The 27,897-nt window shown below is 38.8% G+C and overlaps 1 protein-coding gene across 2 annotated transcripts; it reads right to left on the bottom strand.

Moving 5' to 3' along the window:
• Positions 1–73: 73 nt before the first annotated feature.
• On the bottom strand, positions 74–27,621 carry pank1a (pantothenate kinase 1a). 2 transcript variants are annotated; one of them, XM_044136455.1, is made up of 8 exons: positions 26,683–27,621; positions 16,847–16,993; positions 16,462–16,667; positions 15,140–15,393; positions 12,075–12,251; positions 11,164–11,287; positions 7,651–7,776; positions 74–6,041 (listed from the first exon to the last, which is right to left on the bottom strand). In XM_044136455.1, the coding sequence occupies exons 1-8, from the start codon at positions 26,960–26,962 to the stop codon at positions 5,982–5,984; spliced, it is 1,374 nt and encodes a 457-aa protein (XP_043992390.1). In that variant the 5' UTR covers positions 26,963–27,621; the 3' UTR covers positions 74–5,981. The 2 variants fall into 2 exon arrangements, with proteins under 2 accessions (XP_043992390.1, XP_043992391.1); XM_044136456.1 differs by lacking the exon at positions 26,683–27,621 and adding an exon at positions 25,985–26,236.
• Between the last annotated feature and the right edge of the window lie 276 nt (positions 27,622–27,897).

Below are 27,897 nucleotides of genomic sequence, written 5' to 3'. Positions count from 1 at the left end.
GGAGTCGTACTCCAACTCCCTTTTTTTCTACAAAAAGTGCAATGACAAACAAACATCTCGAACACTTTTTTTGTTCAAATCCAGTTTTAGTTTAATTCTTTGTTAGAAAAAAGAAGAAAAAAAAATCTCTTCACATCAGTACATACACATTGCACAAAGGCAAGGAGCCTCTTCTTTTTAAACCGTCGTTTATCCCCTCCCGATCAAATCTTTTTGTTTATTATCATTCTTAAAACAAAAGGTAAAAGCAGCAGCGGAACCGACTCCCAACAACCAGCACTGGGTCTCCCAAACTTTCCCCAGGCCTCCGGAGGGCCGAGGTGAACAACTGGCACCGAAATCCAGCAGACAGAAAGCAAGAGGCATCCCAACAGAGGAAAACACCCCGACAGCTCAAAGGAAAAGTCCGATTAGACGTTACGGCTCGCGGTCCGTCAGTGGAGTTTAAAATCCTCAGAACACGAATGTAAACAACCGTTAAGTGCACAGAAAACACACCAATGAGAGACGAACACCCACATAAGTATTATGTAGGTGTTTTTATCAGCTGCTGGATTTATTCACAGCTTTTCGAAACTTTTTGTTGTCGTTCGTTCGATGCCTGTTCCGTCTGCGTTTTGGATTTCGAAACAAAAGTGCCGAGTTGCCCTTGGGAAAGCCAGGCTCTGAACACTTAAAACCGCTTTATCGACAGACAGATTGCTGGTGTTGTAATGAGTCAGATTATTATCATTATTTTTTTTTATATTATTATGTACAAATCTCTGTACAATCAGATACAGAAAGGTGATCAGGTCCGTCCTGCCAGTGGAGCACTCAGAAAGGACAGTTTAAAGGCTGGATATGCTGAAGCAACAGGATGTTTGACCACGTTAGGAAAACGCCGGAGGAAACGGGAGACGGGCAAAACGAGTAAATACAAAAAAAAAAAAAACTGTCTAAGATTTCTTCCCTTCACCACTTTAAATCGATTTGATCTACAAAGATCTGCGGTTGTTTTTTTTTTTTTTTCTTTGTCGTGACTTTAATGTTCCAGAAGTAACTTGAACCTGTTGAACTTTGTGCGAGAACTCGTCTTTGCATAACTGGTTCCACAACATCCAACGAGCGAAAGAATCAGCAGGACAGAAACCATCGAGGTTCACGCAGGATTTCACAGAGAGGAAACACCAACTGCTTTGCATATTTAAAACAAAAAAACAAACAAACAAAAGAATTAGTATTTACAAGCAAGACAACTCTGTTTGCTAAAGAAGAGATCTAACAGACGAGTTAGTTACTGCATAGCTTTTTAGTTTAGATTTCTCCTTTGCTGATGGTTTGCAGCTCAGGCTGACGCTTCCTTATTTTATTTATTTATTTTTTACCAAGAAGTGGTCCCGGCTGGAAATGGACCCCAAGCTCCACAATAAGAAACCTTTAAAATTACACCACAGACATTATTCAAGATGCATTACTACACTTACATCCCCCCCCAAAACTGTCAGGGATTCTCAACATCTTTTACACAGACTCGGGACTGATTTAGACCGATATCAAAATCACAACTTTTGTACAATCATTAAGGAGGCTGGAAGTAAAAATAACATCTTTATCATATAGAGAGCACATCTCCTCAAAATAACTACATGTTGCAATGTGACATCAAGGCAAAGGCGGATGAGGAGCAGTAAAGGTAGCGCATAATTAACCGTTCGGGACGATGCGTTCAGGGACAACAGAGATTCAAATGAGACACTTTCCAGGAAACTTCACAGCACATGGGAAGGTGTTTGATTAACGTCTCTGTACAATAACCAGATAGGGTTTCACAGCAGCCACACTTGGTTCTATGATGCCAACCAAAAAAATAAAAAATAAAGAAAAAATAAAAAGGACAGGGGTAAGATTTCTTCTCCTTTTTTTAAAAAAAAAAAGAAAAATCAAACAACAAATACAAAAAAGAATTGTTAAGAAGAATGAAAGCTCGTGCCTTGTATAATGTTCTCAAGTACATTTTACTCCTGTCTATTATGTATGGTTATATAATTATTTTAGATTTTTTTTTAAGTTTAGAGCACATTGCACCTAACCGAATTTCTACCAAGACAACTTCGGTTGGTAATTCTTGGTTTTCCTCGTACCTTTATCCCGACTTCGTAAACAAAACATCTAATGCCAACATGAGCAAACCTTTGTTGATCACTTTTTATTGAGGTTAGATACATTAAGGAACAGCCAAATAGTAAAAAGAAACAAACAAAAAAAACTGGTTATTTTCTAAAATGTAAAAGATTATTAACCTTGATCAAATCAAAAATAATTGAGCAACTTCCCACATAATATTCATTAATTATTATTCACAAACTTGAATAAATTTGGACAGATTACGACTCAGTTAAGCTGAGGTGACTGCTGAAACTTTTAAGCCACGCCTATTTGGTTCTGCTATTCCGGCCTCACGCTCTGAAAGCAAACGGGCTGCGATCTGGTCGGGTTACGTTGAACGATGCAAGTCACTCTAAATCAGTGGTCGTCAAAAGTGTGCGCGCCACAGATTTCGTTGCCAGGTACGATCTGAAGCGCGGTTGGTGTGAAATGTCCAAGAAAAAATAAAATAATAAAAAAAAAAAAAAAAAAAAAACGGCTTTATATCGCACTCAAAACCGTTAGCTATGAAATGCCGAAAAGTACAAAGGTATGAAATGGCGAAGGGGGAAAATAACTAGCATCCCTCTAAATGTGACCAACTCCACTCTTTAATCAATAACACCCGCCCCAAAAAAGAAGAAGAAGAAAAAAAAAAGACACAAAAAGAATGAAGGCAAAACAAAAACACTTTTTTGAACTTTAAAAGAAAAGAAGCTAAAGGGCACGAACAAAGTGAAACCAGGCAGACGTTTAGGAAAGGCAACACATATTATGGGTTTTTTTCCAGTTTAGGGAAAAAAACAAAAACAGGTGGTACACATGGTGACCAACCCCTGGGTTGATCGTAAAGAAAACTGGCACCTGATGCACTGAGGTCATCATCATTATCCAAGTTGGAACAAGGCAAACAAAGGGGGAACAGAGCGATGTTGGTTTGCAGCGTCATCACAGCAGGATTGATGGTTCAGCGTCGGGTGATTCCAAAAACATCACCTCTTTAAAGTACGAATTAAACACCGAAAGTGTTTCACAGCAGCCTCTCCGTGAACGCTTGCATAAGTGAAGGCGCTTAGAGTCTTGAATGCAACGGGTCGCCGTCGACGCCCGTTTCCCTTTCTCGTATTGTACGCTGCAGGCGTTTGAGTTGAAAACAAACAAATAAACCAAAAAGAAAAAAAAACAGCTGAAAGCAACAGCGCACATGGGAAAAGAAAAATAAGGACAGCAAAGCAGCAAACATGTTATGTAGCATGGGAGGGAAGGGAGGGGGGGTCAAAGTGTAGTCCTAGTCTGTGTTAGATAACGGCAGTCACTCATTTCTGGTCAACAGGACCTCTGGAGTACTTGGTCAGCTAACGAGGAGCTCATTAATAGATGATGTGGATCAGGTAGCAGTAGTGATGAATTTTATGAATCATAAATCAATTTTATGTAAACTGTTTTGACTAAAGAAAAATCTGGAAAGTACAGTGATTTACAGTGCTGCCGTTTTAAGAGACAGGAGGCTTTAAAAGGTCAGAATGTGAAGGTTGCCGGCAGCATCTCCGGGGCGTTGCAGGACAAAATACATTTGTGATCTTTCTGTTTCCCAAAAGATCTGGCGACTTATAAAATATGAGACCAGCTTCTGTAAACTAATATCCTCGTAGGAGCTGATTCAGTCTGCAGGCGAATGCAGCTCCGAGTCCTGCTGGAATATTTTATATATTCCAGCAGGTATATATATATATTCTAGTGCAAATATCTTAGTCCACTTGCAATAAAACAAAACTAACTTACAAGTAACATTTCAGCATAATATAAGAGCTTGATAAAAGTCAATAATTCCTTTATATAAATTTTTTAAAAAGTACTACTTCCACTGGTAGATTCATAACTAGTACTTCTTAATCAATTACTGACTTAAAACAAGCTCCTGTATTTTATTGAACAGTTACTTGTAATTTAGTTTCGTCTTATTTCATGTGTATTAGGATATTTGCACTAGAATCTGGACCAAAAGAACTTGGTAAGATTTTGGGTTTTGACTTCATTCCAGAGGAAAGTTTGAAGGTTGCCTGGGCTACAAGTACCAACATACGCTAAAGGTTTTACGTGCCAACAAAAAATGAAATAAAATTTTGCATGATATGCCTGGTTACAAACACAGAAATGGCAAAAACAAAAGCTGTCATTGGGTGGAAACTAAAGGCCAGCAGCTGGACGATACCTGTTTGTTTGACTTGCTAAAAAATGACAATATGTGCAATCAGCATTTCAACCCTGGCACTAAAGTTAACTGTTTTATTACAACCTTTTGCTTTTGTCTATATTAAAATACCATAAGTAGATTTTTTTTTTTTACATTAGTTCTATGAAAACTGTAATATTCAAGTGTTAAAGATCAATACTGAATATCTCATGTTATATTTGAATACCTGAAACTGGTCAGGGGGTGGGGAAGGATAAAATTTCAACAAATTAATTAAAACCCATCAATTGAGATGAACTTGCACCATTTTTTTCCCCTCCTCTGCCAATGGGACGTAGGTCACACTAAATCTTAAGTATTTTTTTTATCTAATTTCTAGTGCAAATATCTTGGTACATTTGGAAAAACCTGCAAGTAACTTTTACGTTTTACACACATAAGCTCAAATATCCTGTTCCGCTGGCGGATTATTTCACTTGTAGTTGGTACTTTCTCCATCAATTTTAAGAAATTGCTGACTTAAAACAAGCTCCTACATTGTGCTGAAAAGTTAGCCGTAAGTTAGTTTCATCTTATTTCAAGTGTACCAGAAACTAGACCAAAAATACTTCCAAAGACTTTGTGTTTTTTTGCAGTGTAGAAAACATTTTGATCCTTACTGTTTCCATTCTGTTGCAAGTGATGGACTCCTAACGAGTACATCCAAGTCAGCAGGAAGATTTCTTTTAAGAATAAAAAAAACCCCCAAAAAAAACAGATGGAGAAAAGACAGAGGTTGAGGAAAATGAGGGGGGAAAAAAAAGAAATCATTTATAAGAAAACAAATCTTTGGTCCCGTCACCGAGGACTGAACTCGTGAGGCTGGTTAATGCGTGCTTGGCAATACGACAGTTGCAGTTTTGCTTGCGAGTAGGCAGACGGAGAAAGGACGAACAAAGAAAGCAAAGGCCATGTGCAGCAGGGCAAAACAACAACAGAGGAAAAAAAAAAAAAAACACCCCAAAAAAAGCAGCTTATCTGCTTTCCGTTAGACGAGAAGGTTGCAGATGAATCTCAACAGGATTTGGCTTCAGTGCACTCCTTCGAAGACAGTAGCATGGTGGGCGACTCTTTGAGCAACAAAACAGGTGAGCAAACCTACTTCCTTGAGCCATGTGTGGTTGAAAAGAAAAAGGAAAACAAAAAAAACAAAAAAAGGGTTGCTCGGTGAAGAGTGACTTCTTTTGTGTGCAGACATCCTCTTCTGAACAGAAGCTGCAAAAATAGTCACCCGATGTACTTCTGTCCCCCAGGATGTAATGCTACAGTAGCTAGACACACAAACACAACCCGCCCCGTCCCAGTAAAAGCCCAGCTTACTAAAATACTCTGTCTCTGTGGTTCCTGATCACAGGGACCAACAGGAACCCATAAATTAAAAGATCACATCATTAAAACTCTATGATAGAAGGAGCTCTGGGAACAATTGTTAGAGGCTATCATTATTTACAAGAGTTAAATTATTAAAATGGCTTTTTCTCGGCGTCTTGAGTCTCTCTTAGTGTTCCTTTAGAGGTCTGTGATGAGGACCTTTCAGTAGTGTCATCTGCCAACAATGACGTCACAGCATTTAGAGTCGAAGGACGTCGCGGCGCCAACGGGAGAGGCCGGCGCACTTCCTTCACAGGTCCTCCGACGTCTTCAGCAGCTCCATCAGCGCTCCGACCGCTCCGAAGTAACCCTGGAGCAAAACGAGGGACAAGCTGAAGGTAAACGGCGGCTGGAGCACAACCAAACGCGAAGCTGCAGATTTGTCGAATGGAAATGTAGACGAAAACGGCGAGTTAGCGCAAACTGGACCAGCGCTGCGGCTAACGATTATTTTAGCTATCGAATGATCTATTGATAGTTCGGACTATTAATCGATTAATGATTTAAAAAATGGCTTTCTGAACATTTGTTCTTTTACGCCTTTTTTATACAATATTAGTGTGTTTTCAAAATTTGCAAAGAAACTTTTTTTTTTTTTTTTTTTTACAGAATTTGAACTGGTTGAGACTAAACTATGCCGCTTGAGGACTTTTTGATGGAACATATTTATAGAAAGTTTGTTTTTTCTTTATCTGAAACGGGGAATGTTTATGTTTTTTGTAAAACTTTGGTTTACTTCCTGCTATGAATATGTTCTTTCAGCCATTTCCCCATTGAAGTCTGTATGCACCAGTTAATGATTAATCGATTCCTCAATTAGTTGATGAGTATTTTGATAATCAATACATCACGGTTAATGGTTTCAGCCCTACGCTGGATAATTCTAGGCTTTTTGAAGTTTTTCTGTGACACTATGCAACATTTACCAAGAAGCACCGGTTCAAAAAACACAAAGATGAACATTTTAAGTCACAAATGTATATATTACATAAATTGTTAGTCAATATACATTTGACTTAGAGGTTATAATTACTATAGACTAGTCATTAATAAATATTTGCTTGCATATCATATAGTTTTTCAAAATCGACATCTTTTGCAACATCTTATTTTTTTGGGAGATTCTTTTCTGATACCTGAAACTTAAAGATAACTTTAAATCTAAATCTGTAAATCATTTTAGCATTAAAAGGATGTCAAATAAACAAGAGCAAATTTATTTCCTGACATCAACATGAAAATACGCTGCGAGTCCAAACTATTGCTAAGGTAGGTATACATTTATTGGCCCAATAGTGCCAACTTTGAAATTTTGGCATAAATCCTCAACTGATCCCAGTCCTCTGACCTTTGACCTCTTGTCTTAGCTGCAGTTTTGACTCAATATCAGACAAACAGCCTCAGTTATTTTGTTTTCCTGAGCTAATTTCAGACTTTCAGACTTTCAAAACGTACGTGGGATTCATCATTCATCACCATGTCTCCCTCTTTAGATGTTGCCGTAGGCATTAGTGCTTATGGAGGTGTGAACGGTAGAACAATTTGGTTAAATCCCATTTTAGCCAGTAGAAGACTGCCAAGTTAACGCAGATGAAGGCAAGCTTCTTAGCTTTGAACCAGGAGCCTTAGGTCGTCTTAATTGACTTCAATGAATGAGAGGCTTCCGCTAAAGTGTTGTCAGATTTATTACAAAAGACACTCCTGATCCTTTGTATGAATTTACAAACAAATTCAGTTTTGTTTTCTCCTTCTTTTTTTCAAGACAGCATTAAGGTTTTTTTTTTAAACCATACATTTAACACACAATATTTAATTCAGTGTAGTTCAGCTGTATTAAGCAATTTTACAGCTTAACACTGTTTTTTTAGAAAATTTTTGGATTTTTAGAAAATCTAAAAATTCTGATTATTGTTGCTCACCTCATGCTCCAGAAAGAGGGCTCGTAGCTGCCCTTTTGACCAGAAGTCCATGGCGTAAGCTAGCAGCTTTGTGGACAGGGTGTTGATCCGAAGGAAGTTCCCAACAAACACAACCCGCTCAATTTTCTGAAACAAATACGGATATGAAATTTTAAAAATAAATAAATAAATACCGCCTTGCTAAACGTGTCAAAAATAGCAAGAACAAGTTAATGCTGTTACATTTTTAAGTGAAGATTTATATATCCTACAATTAAATTATATAAATAAATGCTTTTTGTTGCAAATGTTCAGAAACATTTGCAGTAACCCACATCGGCCACCAGGTGGTGCCAATGAACTGACAATATTGCAAGAGGAGTCCAATTGATTCATATGGATTACAAAAGCGGAGAAAAACAAACAAAAAAAAAACATTTTCTCTAAAGACAAAGGGGAAAAAAATATTCAGGCAAGATTGTTAAAATATGAACTATATTTAACGGGTCATACAGTCCCGAGAATGAAGGGCCAAATTTTAATGTTTACTTTTATTGAAATCTAAATTTACTCCAAAGAACCATTGTAAAAACAATAATGAGAAACTAGAAAATTCCTGAAGAAATTTAACTGGGGCCTGCCAAAGTGTGCCCGTCGGTTTGGACCCAGCGTTCTGATGCTAAGAATTAGCATCAATGCTAAAGAAAGCTGCAATGTAATCAATAGCATGTGGAGAATCACAAGAATATTAAGTAAGCTGGACATGCAACATTCAGTATGATAAAGTAAGTGTATTAGCTAAAATGAGCAAATATGCTAATGTAAGCATGAATACTTTCAGTAGCATGTGGGGTATCATTAGAATGTTTACTGTCATTTACTTACTCCATTAAGTATACTAAACATGGCTAATAAGTCTGAAAAATAAAAAATAGCTTATTTAAGCTAAAAGGCTAATGCTAATGAAGGCTAATGCTAATGAACTGCCTTGCTGCGCAAGGCAGTTCCCTAACCTCGGATAAACAGATAATGCAGAATGATATCATTGCACCGCCTCCGGTGGTGCACTGTCCAGAGGGGCATATTGAGGCTTTTATTTTGAAATTTGCAGTAAGCTTCATATTAAATGCCCACACTAATCCAATGTGTAAGAGTGCTTTGGATAAACCAGTCACATAAAGCCAAAAAGAGCAATTACATGATGTAAAAATTGCCAAGGCTTTTATTTTGAAATTTTTGTTAAGCTTCATTTGAAAGGGTCAAAGTCATCCCATGTGTAACAGTCATTGGATTAAATCAGTCATATAACCCTCAAAAAAGCAATGACCTGATGTAAAAATTTTCAAGGGCTTTTATTTTGAAATTTTCAGTAAGCTTCATTTCAAAGGGCTAGACTCATCCCATGTGTAACAGTGACTGGGTTAAATGAGTTATATACAGCCCATAGCAGCAAGTTTTTCTAAAGGCCAGCTCAGTCCTCCTCTGTTTTAACTGAACTAGTTAGAACTACAGTGATGCGATTTGTAGTCCTAAGCAGCTCTCCTGCTCTGGGTTCCGTTGCTATGGTGAATAATCCTCTGCCAGCTGTGAGTGAGACATCCAGGGGGAGACAATTCTCTGTTTGAGCCAGCCAGTTTGACTAAAAAAGCATTGCAAACAACTCTTTCCGCTCGGGAACCGTAATACATATTCAAAACCGCTTGAAGCATATAAGAGGGCTATTTGTCGTCTCACATAGTCCCGCCATTCATATCTCTACCTCACTCACAGTATTAACAGCGATGAGATAAAAAAAAGTGTGTGCCAAGGTCAGAAATTGTTTAGAAATACATGGGAGTAAATCAGTGAGATTTGTCTGCTACCCTGGCGCATGACTTTGCTCTGAAGCACCTGGAGAAAAAACCGTAAGCGCTAGATAATTTTTGAAAACATTTGACCGGAGCAGGCACGCGTATCAATGTCATGACCGAGTTTCACACCAATCATGCAATATTTGTGAGCGTGAGGGCGAGTTAAAAAATGATTTGGGGTCAAAATGTCGCTCTGACTCACTCTAGCGGAGCGGCATTCACACTCTGATTTTTCCAAAAATCAAAAACTTTAGGTCGCTTAGAAAGAAGTTGTGGACAAACCATAATTCATATTGACGTGCTGTCTTCACTTTAAAAGAGATCACGGACGTATCTACAAAATGAAGTTTGAATGGCGTTTCTACATGAAGTTATGACGACACAGAAAATCCTCAAAAATAGGGTATTTTCAGGATTTAGTGGTTGCCTCGTCCCCTTGACGACAAGAGTTGCACCTGGTGAGCTCGTTAGTGATTTTGGGGTCGTTTTTTGCTTTTTACGTCGCCATGGTAACTCCAAATCCCACCAAAAATAATAGCACACCTCCCGGGATCGAGCCACACGTTTTGATACCACTTTTGTGGGTGGGCTCGCAGCGGTACGAGCCGCATTCTGGTTGACGGAAGAATAATAAATAATACTTAAAGAGACATTCTATTGAGTGTAGAACAATAGGTGCCTGCCATGCAATGCATTGCTATGAGCAGGCCCCAATTAACCCTAGCTGCTTTTATCTGTCCTTGCTGCAGATCTGCATGCAGTGATAGCCCTGTACAATGCTGCTTGATCGCCAAGCCACAAGGCAACACTGTAAAGAAGCTCACAGCACACAGAAACACTCCTGATTGGTCCCTGCTGCGCACCAGACTCTTAAACCCACCGTCCACTTGTCACCCAACTTTCCCCTGAGATACAAGAGACACGGAACCAGCGCGGCCCACTGACTTCATTATGTTCATATGAGCACCAATCTTTGATTTTTGTGGCTAGACAAGTAAAAAATATCACATTCTTGCAATTTCCTGTGATTAAAAGATTCCGGGGAATTAATTATAGCCTTGCTAAAAATAAAATTAAAAACAAAAATTGAAGTAGATATTGTTTTGTTTTGTGTGTTAAAATAGCTGAAGCTGCATGCGCAAGGAACATGGTTTGTTTTGTTAAATTGTTACCCTGAAAACACCCTGCTACGTTGTTTTATTTATTTATTTGTTTATTTCTGTCAGGCGGTTGCCCCGACTGCCTGTTGGAAACAAACTCTGGGCTCAGGACCACTCGTGGTCCTTAGGCGCCCCCTAGTGATCCGCAAGGTACTGCATGTAAACTACTGTTCATTTGCCATGAGGCGAGTTCAAAGTGCGCCGGGTTTTGTCTGTTTTGTAAACACAACTTCTCATTAGGATGAACAAAACAACAACAAGCAAGAGAAGAGACTAATATATTCATTTCAGGTTGTATATATTAAGATGCTTTTTTTCTTTTTTTTTTTTTTTGTGGGGTCAGTTTCCAGTTTTAGGTTGTCAGTGAGTGTTTGTTAAATGGGTAAAGTGGACCTGAACCTGGGAGAGTTTATTTAACTGTTCAGAATCAGGTGTTCTGGTACCACCTGGATGCCAAATGTGGCCGTTGCAAAATAATCCTCTGCAATTAACATGAGACTTGGCATCTGTGTGCATGTAAATACCTCGTTGACAGCACACATGCGTGCTATAGATCCTATGTTATTGGTGATGGTGATAAGTGTGGCTCTGGCCAGGTCTTCCTTCCTGATGCTGTCTCGCTTCTCTTTGCACATCATGTGACCAAAACTGTAAAACAAGCAGAGAGACAAGCATCAAGCCACACTGAGCACCAACCGGTTATCTTCCTCTTGGCTGCAGGTCAAACTAAATAAAATGGGATGTCTTGAAAGTCACATGTCACAACATTCCAGGCACTCGTGAGAAATTTAATTTACAGGATTTTGTGTCGTTTGTGCCGCTACAGTCTTATTGTGATGTTTTCACATCCGTCAGTCAGTGCGCCATCATACCAGTCGGCTTTGTGGAAACATTGGTATGCAAGTCTTTTATAAATTTTGTGTGTGTGTGTGTGTTGTTGTGTATTTTTATTCTTTTTTTTTCATGTCTACGTGAACCATGAGTCTGTTGAAATAAATCAATCAAATCAAATCACAAAATCTCAATAGGAAGAACCAAACCAGCTCAGAAAATAACCTTGGGTTGCATAATTCAACAGGTGCAGCTCATCACCGAGTGTTTTGTTACAATAGATGACAGAGGGGAACATCATAACAACACTGATTATAGTCTGATTGTAGTGATAAAATCTTCTCATTTTCCTGCCCCCATCTTCCTATACAGACTAACCTTTGTACCGAATTGCAAGTTTACCATTGACACACAAGACGCAGAGTAAACTGGTGTGTTTACGGAATGGTTGCCAGATTTGCTTTGCTGCTGTCCGGTTTTAATTATTGTGTACAGAAAATGGATGGATGGATATATAATAAATTCAAATGATGTGAATTTATGCCAGAAAAGCTCAGCATCCTCTATCTGAAACCACCTGAGACGACGACGACGTCGTGCTCACCTGGAGGCGACGGCCGAGCCCTGCAGGCCGAAGCGCTCGTAGTCCCCGCCGTAGATGTCTTTCACCAGCTTGTCCACGTTTGTGGAGTCGCCCTTGCTGGCCATTTCTAGCGCCTCCTCGAACGTCTCGCAGCCCGTCAGGAGGCAGCAGAGGCCGAGGAACGTTCCACCTCCCAGACTGAAAGTGTGAGACAGGAAGAGGGTTCCAGGAAGATGACAACAGAAAAAAAAAAACGCAGATAAGGGAGGGAAGAATCAATCAATCAAAGCCTTTGATGACGTAAGCGGAACAGCAGCTTGTAAATATGAAATTAGAATGACATTTATGCATATATAGAAGATGCCAGCTGAAAAAGTGAAAGAGGATGGGACTGAGCAATTAATCCACTAGAAATGGAAAGGAAGGAAAGCACTGGAAAATTATTTTTGTTACAGATGAGCAACGTCTCCTTTTGATTTCCTGCTCTGCAATATTTTCTCAGATCTGTCTCCGATCGCCTATTAGCATCGATAAAATTAAACCAAAAACTAATTCCCGAGTTTTGAAACAAATGCCTGATCTACCTACAGTTAGAGAAGCTTTAAAACGTGACTAAGTCAGAACTACAACCAAACCCTGAACTAGAATGCAGCCTTGCATCAGAATGTCATTGCCCTCAGGAAGGCATTTTAAGGAGTGAAAGTAGGTTAACACAGAACAACACGAGATGCGTTCTCGAAATTGTCCTTGTTCTGATTGTGCAAAACACAAGGAAGTCACCATGGCGACATCTGTAGAAATATATCTGCATTTTTACAAATTAGGTTGATTTGATAAAGACTTTTTAGTCATTTGCATTGTTGGCACCAGAACCTCTCATGACAATGCTCATTAAAGCAGGTGTTGGTGCTTTTTGGCAGTGAAAAATGAAATCAGCATCTCCATAAAACATATGGAGATGCACTAATTCACTTATTAAATTTACAAATTGCTCTGTAAATTTCCTCAAAAACCACTGTGCTGTCTTTGAACTTGATAAAACCCAGTGGACCAACACCACTAGATGACCCAGCTCCTCAAATAATCAGCGTCGGGGAAACCGTCCCACTGGACCTCAATCTGCTCAGAGTCTGTGCTTCTCTGCTCTTCCTCCAGACTCTGGGACTTCTGTTACCTAATGAAATGTAAAAATGGCCAGCTTAAAAAGAGGAACATAAAATGCATAGCTCATGCCCTGTATTGGCCACTATATGGTGGCTTTAACACTTTGAATCTTCCTGGAACCAGAAGTTTGTGCAGGTTTTGTTAACTCAAATTTAAGACCTTTAAGAATGGAATTAAAGACCTATATCTCCACAGAAATGCACAAACGTCGTCCAACCAACTTGTGAAGAATGTCCACTTAACCATGATTGGCACAACACGGCTAGCTATCAGTGGTATGTTAGCAGTGTGTTACAAAACGCAGTGAAGATGCAACTTAAACTTTTGCCCGACAGAAAAATCCTGTGAGAAAAAAAAATAAAAATACACGGACTACATAGTTGAGATTAAATAAACCTGCAAAATTGAAGACCTGTGATTAAAGCATTAAAGGCCAACTTACTTTTTCGAAATAGATGTGAAATATTTTAAGGCCTTCACTTTACATAAATGAATTTGAGACTTGAGCGGACACCCTGTCAAACTTTCCAATGACCTTTGCTTCCCAATCTCCTCCAGGCTGCCGTTATCCTTGTTGCGTTTGTCCCTCTTGCACCATAAATGCTCTTTTCACTCAACTCTGCACTCTGAACACGCAGCTTCTTTAGCAATGCACTTTTTTATGGCCCACCATCCTTGCTAAATGGTGTCAACGACTGTCTGTTGGAAAACTACCAACTGAGTTTTGCACATGTAAGCTATCTGTACATAAATGGCGGTAAGGTCATATTTCTGTACTAAACCGCCTTTTTTGTAATTGGTCTTGTAGAAGAAATGCACACGTGAAATATGTGTTACTCCATTTGTAATCAATCTACATCATAAATGTTAATTACATCCTGAATTACTGGGATGTTCCTGTTGTCAATGTGACAACCCCACACAGAAAGACAGCATGATCAAACGCATATCTGTTGCCGGTAGTTTTCCGAATTAGCTTATCAGCTGAACAAAAATGTGACAGCTAATGAAGAGGAAGGATCAACATGGAAGTTATTTCTGACATAACAGCAACATGCCCTGGTGGAACACGTCACTGCCTCACTGATCTTTTCAGGATCGTTCTAAATCACATCTACTTCACTTATTAAGTGGGAAAAAATTGCAAGGTGACAACCAAACCCTTTGGTTTAGTGCAATAAATGACTAATTAACAGTTAATATCTTGACTAGTGCTTTTATTGCTATAATACCAAACCATGCTATGTTACCTAAGCTGATTAAAGGTTCCAGTTAAAATGAAACAAAATAGTAGAGAAACCGGTTCAACATGCGAGGCATTCTTGGAAACTTCCTTTGAGAGATGAGAGTTGAACATACTGTGCAAGAACAAAGAGAAGTTTTCTCTCTCAGGCGATGCAAGAACTAAATGACAACATTCTGTTCACTGCTTCAGGAATCACTGCAGCTTGTTTTTGACCAACTGTTTTTCTTGTGTGTTGTCAGAGAAATATGAAGGTGGAGTACTTTGGGAGGAGAGGCCTATGAAGAGTTTGCACTCAAGTTCTGTTCTTGAGTTTTTGTGAAGTACAAAATGTCCTGGGCAGAGAGAACTTTGTCCTCTGGTAGAGGGATACATTTCTCTGTTGACATTGTTGGCCTTCAATGTCACTAATTAAACTGCTTTTCAATACCTTTTCTTCACTAATTGTTATATTATTTGTCTATTAATATTACTAAAATGATCCAATATCACCCAAATGTCATTTTCAATTTGACATCAACATTTGCAAACTGATTTTGATTCACTTAAGGGCTGCACATCTTTGATTACGTCTGGTTTTAAAAACACTTTGATACTCTGATGTGTGCCTAGCCATCTGCGACTTTTTCACATTTTCACATCTGGGTGTTTTTCAGTATTTGCTGCAGGTCCTCCTCACCTCGTCCCGGTTACCCGTTTGTAGTTGTTCTCTGAGTAGACCGCCAGTATGGAGACCCCGGAGCCGATGTTGACCAGCAGCATTGGGAAGTGGTTGTCCAGGTTGCAGGGCTTTTTCACGCAGCTCTCGGGGTCTGAAGGGTTCTGGAAGTAGTAGCACTCCGGGTGTCCGTTGAAACCGACCCGATCGATGAACAGCAGGCCACGGATGAGGCAGTCCAGCTCATCCAGCTTCAGCAGCTCCAGGTCAGCCATCTGGGTCACAGATTGAGGTGGGTTAGGATGACTGCAACAAGCTGCTTTAAACACTGCTACAGGCAGGGTTTCTGGACAGATTTCACCAAAACTGCAGTCTGATGGATGCACAAACAAACAAGAGGACGCAAGTACAGAATAATCACTTTTTTCCCCACATATTTTTATTCAATTTAAAGGGGAAGTACTATGTATTTTCCATGCATGTAGCGTCATTCAAGAAACAATATTTCCCTAAATTGTTATAAAATGTTTCATATATCAAATATGACTTCAAAGAAATTTGACCTTGTAATCTGACGCCTTGATATTAAGCCTCTGTCTCTTTAAGAAGCTCTTGCTCTTTCTGAAAGTCATCACAACATCGTTCCTCTTGTTAACCCTTTAACAATGTTTGAACCAACGTTTCACAGAGAAGCAGCTCGTACGATGAGCTCAGCAGATGCACAGTTCCAGCTGGTGTTTGCCAATCGCTGCTGGCTAGTCTGAAGGAGCCGAGGCAGGGAGTCATGGAAAAGGGTTGCTTTGTGAAGTGGAAACTTGGAAAATGGTATTTTGAAAAGCTGTGTGGTTGCCATGGGAGTTTAAAGTATTTCTCAGAAATGAATGAAACAATCAAAGCTATGTTGTTGATAAGGAAGAAACCTTGTAACATGATCTAAAGATCATAAAAGTAGATTTTTTAATGATACGGCCCCTTTAAATCAAATTCCATACTTTTCCAGAATCCAAAGAGACATTTAGCAGGTCAGGATAAAGTAAACACTTAAATATTTGCTGTAGAATAAAAAAAGGGAAATTTAAAATATCTATCTGGGTCAGTTTTTTAGGTTCAGAGAAACACAAACACCACATCCACATAATTTCTGAAAAAGGCGATATGAGCTCGTTAATGTATGACCTACATCTCCTGTGTGGACCGATGCAAAGCAAATTGGTAAAAGTAGAATGTACAGACGTAAATTTGATACATACAACATGTAGCTGAGGCCAACGTGACCATATTGGAAAAGTCCAACAGTGAGGTGGCAAATAATGAGCTCTGAAAGCATCGTTCGTCCGACTCACTGTTCTGAAGTCATTCTCAAACTTGTAGGCGCCGCCTCCCGTGGCGCACAGCGTGGTGTGCAGGCTGGAGAAGTTCTTGTCTTGTCCCATCTGGATGAACCGGGGCATGGCCTGGGTCGGGAAGCGGATAAAGTGCAGGTTTCCTGTCCGGCCACACATGGTCAGGTTCCTCAGTTCCAGGTGGACGTCGCGGACACCTGTTTTACCTGAGGGAGAAAGAAAAAACAAAAGTGTTTTCCTAAACAACAATTCTGAGCTGGCTTGTGAATTAAAACATTTTCTTTGACAGAAAGTAAATCAAGGCCGTGGGCAGTGTCCTGGACCTGACTTTTGTATCATGAGATCATTTATTATACTGTGTGTGTGTGTGTGTAAGCTTATGCACCATAGGCCACGTTTGAGGTGAGGTAGCGGCGGATAGATTTGAGGTTTTCAACTTCTTCTTGTTCTTCTTCTGCAGTAATGTCAACTGGCTCAAAGTACACCAGCTTAACCAAGGTGCCACCGATGTCCATTCCAAACCAGGGGAAAGCTGCAGAGGAAAACATGGAATTAGCTTCTTTACTTTTAGATGAGACGCTACAGACCTGAACGACAAACCTGCACAATTAAAATAAGTGCATAAATAAATAAATAAAAGGTTTTACTGTGAAGACTGTTGCCATGAAAAGATTCATTTTGTTATTGTGGTTGGATCAAAACCAGTGAAAACATGAGAAATGTAATGGTTCCCACAACATTCGACAATCTCATATTTCTCCGTGAGATTTTATAACAGCCTCCAGTCGATACTTGAAACAAACTACTACTTCCCTTTATCAACGCTCACCACACACAGACCAATTTCTCTCAGAATGTTGAAGACATGGACTTCAACATTTATTTAATGACTGAAAGTTAAAGTGGCAGAATCAGCTTTGGGATAAAAAAAAACAATTCACTTATTCTCAGGAATTGAAATTTGAATTGAAATTATAAGTCAGAACAAAATGAAATATGAAAAAAAAATGACAGGACATTTTGAGTTTTTTCTTCAAGTTTTCCATATAAAGTAGAAACTAAATACAGACCTTACATAATGTGTCTCGTCAGTATATTTATATGTCATCATATGTAGTTTAAAATATGCTGGTTGAAGTTTAGTTTTTTTTAGTCAAATGCTTAACTGACCACTGCTTACTCCACTTTCAAGTCATCTCAAATTTGTACATAAATGTGGAGCATTTTACTGTACAGATATTCTGTGATTCATAGAGAGAGAGTGCTGGGATTTCAGGCTCTTCTTTATTAAAAAGCAACTAAAATGGGTCAAAACTGGTGACAGAAAAAAAATAAAATAAATTGTGATCTTTACATCTCTGCAAAACTTTGGATCACAGATCATTGCTCTGAAAAGCATAATTGTTGACCATAATTACTGTTCATGTCATAATGGGAGAAAAGAAAAAAATGACGGTGAGTAAATCCCATCTCAGTCCCGTCTCAGACTGCGGCTGCATGGTAGCGCTGCACACGCCGCTAACAGAGATAGCACCATTTTCTCTTTGTGGTGAGTTTAGTTCAAGATTGAATCTGCCTGGAAGAAGACATAATCTTTCAGAATGAAAGGCTGGTAAATAAATTAATTAATTAAATAAAGCACATCGCCACAGCTCACCGAGAGCCAATGTTCCCATGGAAACGGGTAACCCTCCCTTCCCCCACCATCTCTCATACAGTCTTCAGCGTTTCTATTTTCTCTTCCACTCAGCTTCCCCTCAACCGCTCAGGCGATTTTATGCACACCATCAGTCTTCCTGTACTTCTCTGCTCCCCCCTCCCCACCCACCGGCTTGACTCTCACAACTAAAGTAAGGTCTCGTCGGATCGGATGCTGAAGGACGAGTCCAGAGCGCCGCGGAGCTAAAAACATTTTCAACCGTCACTTCTCTGTTCGGAACCACGTATATACGCAAAACCATTTTTACAAAGAACGAATTGACTGCATCTCATCACTGCCCCAATTATAGTCTGATAAAACTGACCGAGAAAGTGCTCGGTCGTTATGGAGCTCAAATTAATGCAGTGCAGTCCCTCGCCTGCCTGCTGCTGCACACTGCTGGTCAGCTGGCTGCAGCCTACATTTTTCCAAACAGTGATGTCACTCTGTGCAATAAGTATAAGAACGCCACCGGCCACTAATATCAGCAAGTGTTTTATCTGTACTTTAATTTAACTTCAAGTCGGAAATAACACATTTCTGTCATTAATGATCTCATTACATTGGTAATCACTAACATTGTGCTTTTAGCAGCACTAGAAGTGTTTTCTTTTCCTTTAAATGCTTTTAAATTTTAAATAATGTTGCTTTTTGGCACTTCAGGCATAAAAACTAAGAAGGAATCAGTTGAACAAAAATACTAGGAATTGTTTTGTGAAGAATTTTACAGACATTTTACAAGTATTTTTAAACATCAAGATCACAACGCTTACAAGCGAAAGAAAAAGAAAACAGTTGGATTATTAAAAAAAAAGAATTACAAAGAAATAAAACTAATAATAAATTACAGATGTCCTAATAACCATGTGTTTCTGGTTGTGTATCCTCTATTTTTAGCAGTCCCCAGCTCTGACCCACTTCTGTTTGCTCAGGCAGCTGAACAAATACCAAAGTTCTAGTTGACACAAGTTTGGAAATGATGGTGCTACAACAGTCAGGGTGACACAATGAAGGTTACTGCAGGTCAAACAATAAAGGATCTCCCTTTACATATATAAATTGGGCCTTAAAATATTAACATTTTATTGTAGCTGAGCTGTACGGAGGTAAGCAAAAAAGGGCGGGGACAAAGCAGAACCTGACACTTGATAGAACTAATACAGTTTCATTTAGAACCTGCTTTCTAAACAACATCATAACTCTTTAAGATGTCGTTCTACCACGTTAGTATATATCGTGGTAAGCAGCGGTATTCGACACAGGAATGTGATGAAGCCATTTATTTTGTGCATGATGGCGAGCCAACACACTGAGCTGACAGGACAATGAAAACCACAGAGCTCCACCTGTAAACAAACGTCCTCGCTCTGAAACGTTGCACAGTAAAACACAACAACAAGTAAAACTGTTCTTAAGCGTTCTTTTGTGGGTTCTTGGAAAACTTTATATTATAAAATGAATTTGCTACCAGCACACTTTTATGTCAGTGTAGATGTTTAGCAGGAATGACGTCTGATTTTATTCATCTGCAGTGACAGGGTGAGTAAAGCTGCACATAGAGTTGCATTTAGAGTAGGTCAAGGTAAAACTGATGCAAGTCACCAAACATCTTTCGAAAGCCGAGGTTAGTGGTCCTACGTTATGTCCATATGCAAACTGCTTGATTTAAAGTCAAACGATAATCTGTATAATCTTGAATACTTGTATTTCATTATAAAACAAAGAAAATAAGACATACTGGGAAGATAAAAACAATCTTTTGGAACTTTTGCTGCACAGATGATCCATAACTTGGTTTTAAGGAAAATAAACCAGATTTGCAACACGGATTACTAAACTAGCAGTGTGCTGCATGCATGAAGTGCTTAAAGTCTGCATGTGATTTAATCCGTGCAGCTGAGTTTCTGACTGGATGATCAGGAGATATGACGATTTCACAACAAGGGGACAGACTGACCGTCTGGATTACAGGGGCAAAGTTCACTCTCAGGCTAATTTAGACCGGGGATTGCTGCAAAAAAAATATTTTATTCCATGCTTTGGTTTGCTTTAATTTGCTTGCAGAGTAGACACATGTTCTGATCACCAAAAAAGAAAGCATAAAAATTGTTTTCGAAAAGTTCTCGGTTTCATTTTGATTCGAAAATCTCTCCAACAGACAGAAGACATTGCGAAACTATGATTATTATTCTAACATGATTGGAGAGCATATAATCTACTACATGAAGTAACTTTAAAAGGAATCTAAATTGAATTTTAACAGGCAGTTCTTTGGTCTGGAGCTTTGTCAGGTTCCCTGTGGTTGTATGGGAAATGTCTTAGAATGCATTGTGACACTGAATTGCTTCAACAAAACCAACAGCAAGGAGGATGACAACATCTCTGTGGAGGAGTAAAAAAAAATACTTCCTCAAATCAATGACTAAATACGATCAATCTACATTTTAAGCCAAATTACCAATTCTACTGTGGAAAGTTATTTTCATTTTCCTGGTTTACAGGCAAATAAAAACTACATTAGGGATGTTATGGTTATTGAAAATAAGGTAAACTGAGGTTTTCAGAAAGTTACAGTTTACATGTCCCGTTTACACGTCTGAAATGGGAGCTTTCTGAAACCAGGTCTCAGAGGTGACGTTTTTGGAAATAAGTGTTAATGTATATTCCAGTTTGGTTCATCACATAGAAAGCAGGCAACACAACTGAATTCATATCTAAACCAGTCATGTTGCCGTTCATTCAGTATTTTGGCTTCAACAGAAAACAGAAATCAGTGGCTACTGCAAGATATTGTGTCCCAAACTACAGATGGACATTTATCGGATTCTTTACCATTATTGCAAAAACTTTCTAAAAAATTTGATTTACTGCAAAACCAATAAATTACAATTAATGATATTGTATTGTCAGAATGCTTTTATTTTTATCTTTTTTACAGATTTCTTCAGGAATTTCATGATAGCATCATGCTATAATATGATTTCATGCAGTTACTGTGTGCGGTTTAGTGAGAATCAAACCTCTTTATGCAAATTGTGTCCTGAAGCCTAATTCAAAAACCAGATACGTTTTCTTACAGCAGTAGCGCAAGAGACAACCAATAGGAGATATTTAGATTTTTTTGTTTTGTTTTCAGTTTTACTCTTACTTGTATTCTGCATGGTTGCGCAGCGGGGGAGAATACTGAATAGAGATTAGGAAAAGATGGAAAGGTTCAATCAAGGCAAGGCAACAGTGATGCAAATTATGTCCAAAACTTTGAATCAGTAAGCAACCGTTCTACTAACATAAGTACATGGTAACATAATGAAAACAGTTAAAGATTGCCTGACTGATGGATCAGCCATAGGCAAGCAGAAAAACACAAGGAGGAGCTCTGTGGCAAACATTAGAACCTTGGTAGAAAAATAATCTTAAAAAAAAAAACTGAAAAGTCCTGAATGTCTACTACCAGGTACTATTGGATTAAAGTACACAAATACCCAGCAAAAAAAATTTGCAAACTTTCTTCCAAAATTGCTAAACATTTTGATCAGAACCTATTTTTCTCCTCTCCCCTGTGACCTGAAACACCCCTGGTGGACCATCTCTCCAGGAACTCTATTTAAAATGGCCACACACACACACACACACACACGCACACACACACACAGTGTGATGTGTGTGTGTGTGCAGCCAAAGCTCACTGTGACAAGGAGAAGGGCCAGAGAGAAGGGGGTGATTCGAGTCTATGTAGGTGAAAGGCCTCTGGCCGAACACACACCTGCTCTGCACCGCATGTCCAGATGGTGGAATAAAACATACGCATGCCAACAGGAGAGCAAAGCATGTGTTGCATTTGTTTGTTAAACTTTAATTGTCCTGTCCTGTTCTGTCCCAAGGCCGAGATAAGACAGGCACACATGCCAGGCTGGAGATTGTGTTGATACAGTGGGCACACTGATAAGAAAAAGTTTCATATTCTTAGCAAGTAGATTTATGCCTTATTAGTGTGATTTTTTTTTTTACACGACCAAGAGATATTCAGATTTTTGTAGCAATGCTACCATTTAAAGCTTACAGCACCATCACTTTTTTAAGGCTACAACAGTTAGACTCCATAAGTAAACCTTTAATAATTAATTTATAAAGTGAGACGTTCTCTTAAAATATTTAAGAAGCAACTTTAACAACCAAGTATGTTCTGTTTAATTTTTCCAGTTTTATGTATTTTAAACTGAATAAATAAGAAAAAATAAACACCGAGATTAAAAACATTTTTTCAACAAATGTGACACAAAATAGTACATTGTTCAAAGAAAAGGACACACTATAAAACAGCAGGTACACGTCATTGAATCAGAGTAAATTAGTTAATTTAATCCAGAACCACTGAAATATGACTGTAATTTTTTTCTGCACAACAACAAATTAAGGGAATATGTTTTTTGGTTCTTGTATTTTTTTTTATTTTAAATCAACATCTTCTGAAGGCGGTTCAGTCAAATCAGTACAAAATCTACTGGATGAAACCAAAAGGTAAAAAAATAAAACCATGCTTTTACTGACATATGACTATACTAAATCTATAATTGCCTACTCTATTGCAGCTGTAGTCATTACTAAGATTGTCAATAAACATCACAATTTGTAAGCAGATGAAGAATTTGAGATATTTTCTGTTGTAATCTGACAAAATTAACTCATAATTTGGCTTTTATTGGGTCTGCTTCGTACCTTAAACTGCTGAAATTTCATCAGCACTAACCTGAAATAGTGCTGATGAGAACATGAGAAAAGGCTTTGTTTAAAACGAACCAGTTTTATGTAGGTTTCAATGCAGTTTTGGTTGTTTTTCGGGTGTGTCAAAGATTGAACACTTTTCTTTTATTCCAATTTTCATAATCTCCGTATTCTTAATTTTACTACTCCCTTCCTGAAATTTACTGAGAAACCAGGTCGATAATCTACCTTTAACAGGCAGGAGTGTTCCTTTATTCCCCTGCAAACATCTATATCTTTTTACACCAGTTACGTTATCAAACAAACTCAACAAGCTGCATAGTGAGCTAGAGGCAGGGTGTGCCATAACACTTGACAATAAGTCTTTTTTTTTAAATCACTAAAGGTCAACATCCTGAATAAACCCAGCCCCATTCATGGAGTTTCAATTGTTTCTTCTTTTAAATATCTACAGCTCAGCTGTCTGTCATAGATCTCCCGGTTTTGTTTTGTTTTCCAGGAGTCCCACCAATTACATTTGCCCGTCCAGCCACACCCCATCTTTTCCCTGATAGGCAAAGCATGGTTTATTTCCACTGCTTTCATCCATCACTTTGAAACATTATCTTTGAGAAAGTCATTAATAATGAGCTAAAAATGTTTCCAAAACTCTGACTCGTCAGTCTTGCTTTGTTTTGGGTGAGTTTTGTTCACTCTTTCACAAACCTGGTCCTGGGCGTCATGACAACCCATTGCCAGTCGTTTGTCATTTGCTCATTGTTAAATAATTCAAAAAGATATGTGCATTCATACACATTTTGCTTGTTCCGTGTTTTCCCAATACCAGCAAAAAAAAAAATATTATATTTATCACACTGATCAGGATGATGTGAAGCTCCAGGTTTCTCTCTGAACAATGTTGGATTCGTAAGAGTAACAGTTTGGACTCATGGACCTTTAAACCAAAGATGGTGAAAAGTAATTTCTTGTTAAGATCAGTGATGGTAATGATGGAGTAAAATCTAAAAGTACTAAGGATGAAGAGAGCTTTATTTATAAAAGGTATGCTCCAGCATTGTGTGGAACTGTCAAAACTAACAATTGATATTTAACATTAAAGTGCTGCACGTATCTTAGATCGAAGAAGCTGCATTTGTTCCCAATGACTTTATACCACTTTAGATTCACATATTTTACATCTCTGATCAAGTTGTACATTTTTAAATAAAGACAATTTGCTTAAATATCCCAATAAGCTTCACATCTGACAACCGCGTGTAAACATTTGCTTCCGGTCCAAACAAGAGAAACGTCAGACTGGGTTATGCAATGTTAAACCAACTAAGCCACAAAGAAGGAAACAAAAGTGAAAAATCCATTCCCAGTGGGAAACACATTCCGGAGTCAGCACTTTCTGGGGAAAAGCTTAGACATTTTATCCGGGTTTATGGGGATGACTGGACTCTTTCCAAGGATAAGTCAGCCATAAAACAGACTATCTCTGCCCAGACCTCTTAATGATTACAGGGGAGACTTTAACTTCGTAATCAGGGATAACCCTGCTGAAAGTCTTTGCAGGTAGGCACTATTATCTGTTTACATATCCTAACATTGCAAATTCCCTCTACTTTGTCCATCAATTATAATAAACACAATAAGCACAATTACATGCCTATTACAACAATGCAAGTTACTGTCACAAAACTGCACAGGCGTGGCTTATAATAGAAATGAAAACAAGGAAAAGTATGAGGGAGGTGGAGTCCAAGTCATTACAATGGCCGCTTGTGTAATTGTGTAAACACAAAATAAACACTATGACTTGTGAATGAGAAATTCAACTGGACTAACATAAGACGTTTATTTTAAAATGGAAAGACCAAAAAAAAAAAAGTTTATGTACATTACTTAAACCAGCATTTTAAGTTTTTGTCAAGGTAAACTTAATATTAATTTAAACCCATAATTCACATATTCAAGTTCAGTCACAGACAGCATGACAAACAAATTCCTGTGTAAATATCTTCCTTGATACCAAAAGAAGCACTTTGATTGTGCTTACTTAATTTAAGAGATGCAAAAATTTATCGTTAAGAAAACAATATCATAAATCTGCCAGTTTTCCATGATGATTATGTTAAATAAAAATGTACAATGGCTTTTGTAACTCAGAGAATATTTGACAAAAACTAGAAATCCCCACCATTTACGTTTTGTGAATGGATCAACCAACTGCATGTGTTTTAATGTACTTTGAGATGAATAAAAATCAGATCAAGGTTATTGCCACATGCTTTCATGGGATAACCTCGTAATGCCTCCACTTTCTATTTTTTAAAAGGTGTCACCCAGGAAAAACCCGGATCAATGAATCTCTATTTATTACTTTTACAATTTTGTTTACATTTTACTACAACGGATTTGCTGCTGGTTGACAGTCCAACAATAAAACAAAGCATGCAAATGTTTTGGTGTAGTGATGGAGCCAAAGCATTTGTGTGACAAGTTGCCTATAAATTAAACTATTTGCTCATTTCCTCCTGCAGAGCTAATGTAGTATATGATTATCAAACGTTTGAGAAGGATGGTGACAACATGTCCTTATTACGACAGAAAGCAGCTAAACTTCTTAGAAGAACAAGGGTTAATGAAAACATTTCTTTAAAAGCAAAAAAAAATTAAAAATAATCACACTGCTATTTGGATTTCTAGCACCATCCCTAGCCAACACAATTACTTAAAGATGTAAGGAATGCAGTGCGGCTGACTAAGAGACTTGTATTACCAAAGTACCTCTGTATCTTTGGAGAGAGTGAGCATCTCTGCCAATATGTCCAGAAAGTAAGATTAAGTTGAACCCAGATAAACAGTTTTAACCACAACAAACCCCAAGGGTCTAGTCAAAGAAGTGCAATATGCAGCAAATTGCAGCTAAAAGAATTATTTCTTAAATATGTGAAGTATTTAACGGTAGTATTTAACTGCAGGTTTTATCCCTGCAGTTTTCTAACAGCAGGTATAATACATGCCACACCTCAAAAAACAGGTAAAGCTTGAGTTCACTGATAAGTGGTTCTTAATAGCTTTCTTAGGATAATAAAGCAGAAACTAACTCACACTTACCAGGTTTCTTCTCCGTTATAAGCTTCATTGTTAGGCAAAATATATGCCCTAGAAGGCACACAAAAGACTTTCTGAATACTATACAGGAGTGGCTTACAAATATTAGAAATCAAAACGCAGCTATTTGTTCCAGGTGTTTATGAACACTTCACGGAGAAAAGAAAACAACTCCTTTCAGCATTCTGCGCTAGATCTGTGAACTTTACTAGGATGATCTTCACATCTTCCTAAACACTTGGTAAGCATAGGGGTGGATTCCTATCCATTCACCCTTCCTCTTGTAGACAAGAGTCGAGCGTTGATTGGCTGAGACAAGCCAGGCCCACTTATCAGGAGCTTTTTCACCACCTGAAACCGACCAATCACAATTCTCCAAATGCAACCTGAGGGTTGATAAATACAAAAGGACGTCTCCCTGACGACGGCAGGCTGTAGGACTGAGCAGCAAAGCGAAAAAATGTCAACATGACTCCTCAGTTATTAAATAGCTGTTATAGCATAGATAAAAACCCATCATCAATGACGGCGTGATGGGAGCGCACAGAAAGATGGTCAGAGTGAATGTGCTGACTGCGAGATGGCGCAATTCTGCAAAACCATGCAGCCAGCCGGAGTGACACAATCAGCCCACTTATCATCTCGTCAGAGCAGTGACAGTAAATGCGTGACTGTAACATATTCCATTTACAATAACTTACGAGGTCTGTTCCGCTTCACCGACTCCGTCCTCCTTCGCAACCGGCTTCTCTTCGCCGGGGACCCGTTGCAGTCCTCCTTCCCACGCTGCAAGTGATGCATTTCAAATGTGCTGCTGCTGCTGCCTGGTCCTGTGCTTAAACCGAATGCATTGCTGGTGGAGCAGCTGCCATTAGCGGCTACCACGACGAGGCCGTTCAACCCTCTTGGACTCTGTACGTTGCTGACATGAAAAGGTCCCGACGCTCCCTTCTTGTCCACCAATGACTTCGCTTTATCCATGGCAGCGCTAGCCTAGCCTAGCATCTGCGGGAAACAGCCGGTGTAGGCTTTAGCTAGTTTAGCTTAGCTGGCTAACACTAGCCCCGCTGACAGGCTTGTAAGTCCGCCGCGCGAGCAGCGAATGCCGTACTTACGCTAAAACGCAAAACAAAGTGTTTGCCCTCATTTTAACTGAAAAGCCGTCTGAGTTTTAAAATGCAAAGACTTGCTAAAACATAGCGTGTCCTTTGAGGTCACTCTCGGTCATTCCCCCCTCATTGAGATCCTGGCAAGCGCAGCAGTAGCCCGTGTGTGTATTTGTGTACGTCTATAAGAATGTGTGGCTAGACTGCTACGCAACTAGCAGAGTATCGCACCCGTCCACCTCCCTCGACCGGTTTTTCTGCTGCAAAAAAAAAATCACTGACTAATATACGAATGTAGGTACGAGAATGGGCTCGTCCGTATCGCGTTCCTCGCCGGTAGATTAAAAGCAGAGACTACACACTAGCCTACAGCTGTGGGCGCTTTATTTATAAGCCTTGCTGTCCGCTGTCAACCTCATTCCCCGCAGTCCTTTGCACGCGTGATGTGTTGATCCATGCTGCCATTCTAAGAGCAGTCAAAAATTGAACTAAAGTAACCCCGAAAAAGCAGTCAATAAAATATACATAAACATATTTTCTATCGAGAGTTAATTACCGAAGGAGAACACGGTTTTGTTATCTCAGAGACTATATCAAAGGGCGCATTAGGTAACTTGCACCTCCAGTCGATAAGCAAAGGTCGAACAACAATGTCAGCTGGATCAAGGAAAACAATCAATAAAAAAGACACTTTCATCTTGATATATTCACCTGTTTTAAATAATGCCATTTTATAATGTCATAGAAGAAAAGTTTGAAAGGTGTGGCATGCATATCTATTTTTAGGCGCCTTAGGTGTTACCTCTAAAT

This window comes from Gambusia affinis, linkage group LG13 (genome assembly GCF_019740435.1).
Source record: "Gambusia affinis linkage group LG13, SWU_Gaff_1.0, whole genome shotgun sequence".
Classification (NCBI taxonomy): domain Eukaryota; kingdom Metazoa; phylum Chordata; class Actinopteri; order Cyprinodontiformes; family Poeciliidae; genus Gambusia; species Gambusia affinis.
The sequence above is the reverse complement of the archived record's forward strand: the minus strand, read 5'-3'. Positions and strand labels throughout refer to the sequence as shown.

Bases quoted from the DNA above. Each gene is read 5' to 3' on its own strand.
- pank1a (XM_044136455.1), bottom strand. From the start codon at position 26,962: ATGGATAAAGCGAAGTCATTGGTGGACAAGAAGGGAGCGTCGGGACCT. The intron at 16,994-26,682 runs GTAAGTTATTGT...TTTCCTCTGCAG, and splicing joins GGTGAAGCGGAACAGACCTC to CTTTCCCCTGGTTTGGAATG. The intron at 11,288-12,074 runs GTGAGCACGACG...CTTGTTTTACAG, and splicing joins GGCTCGGCCGTCGCCTCCAG to TTTTGGTCACATGATGTGCA.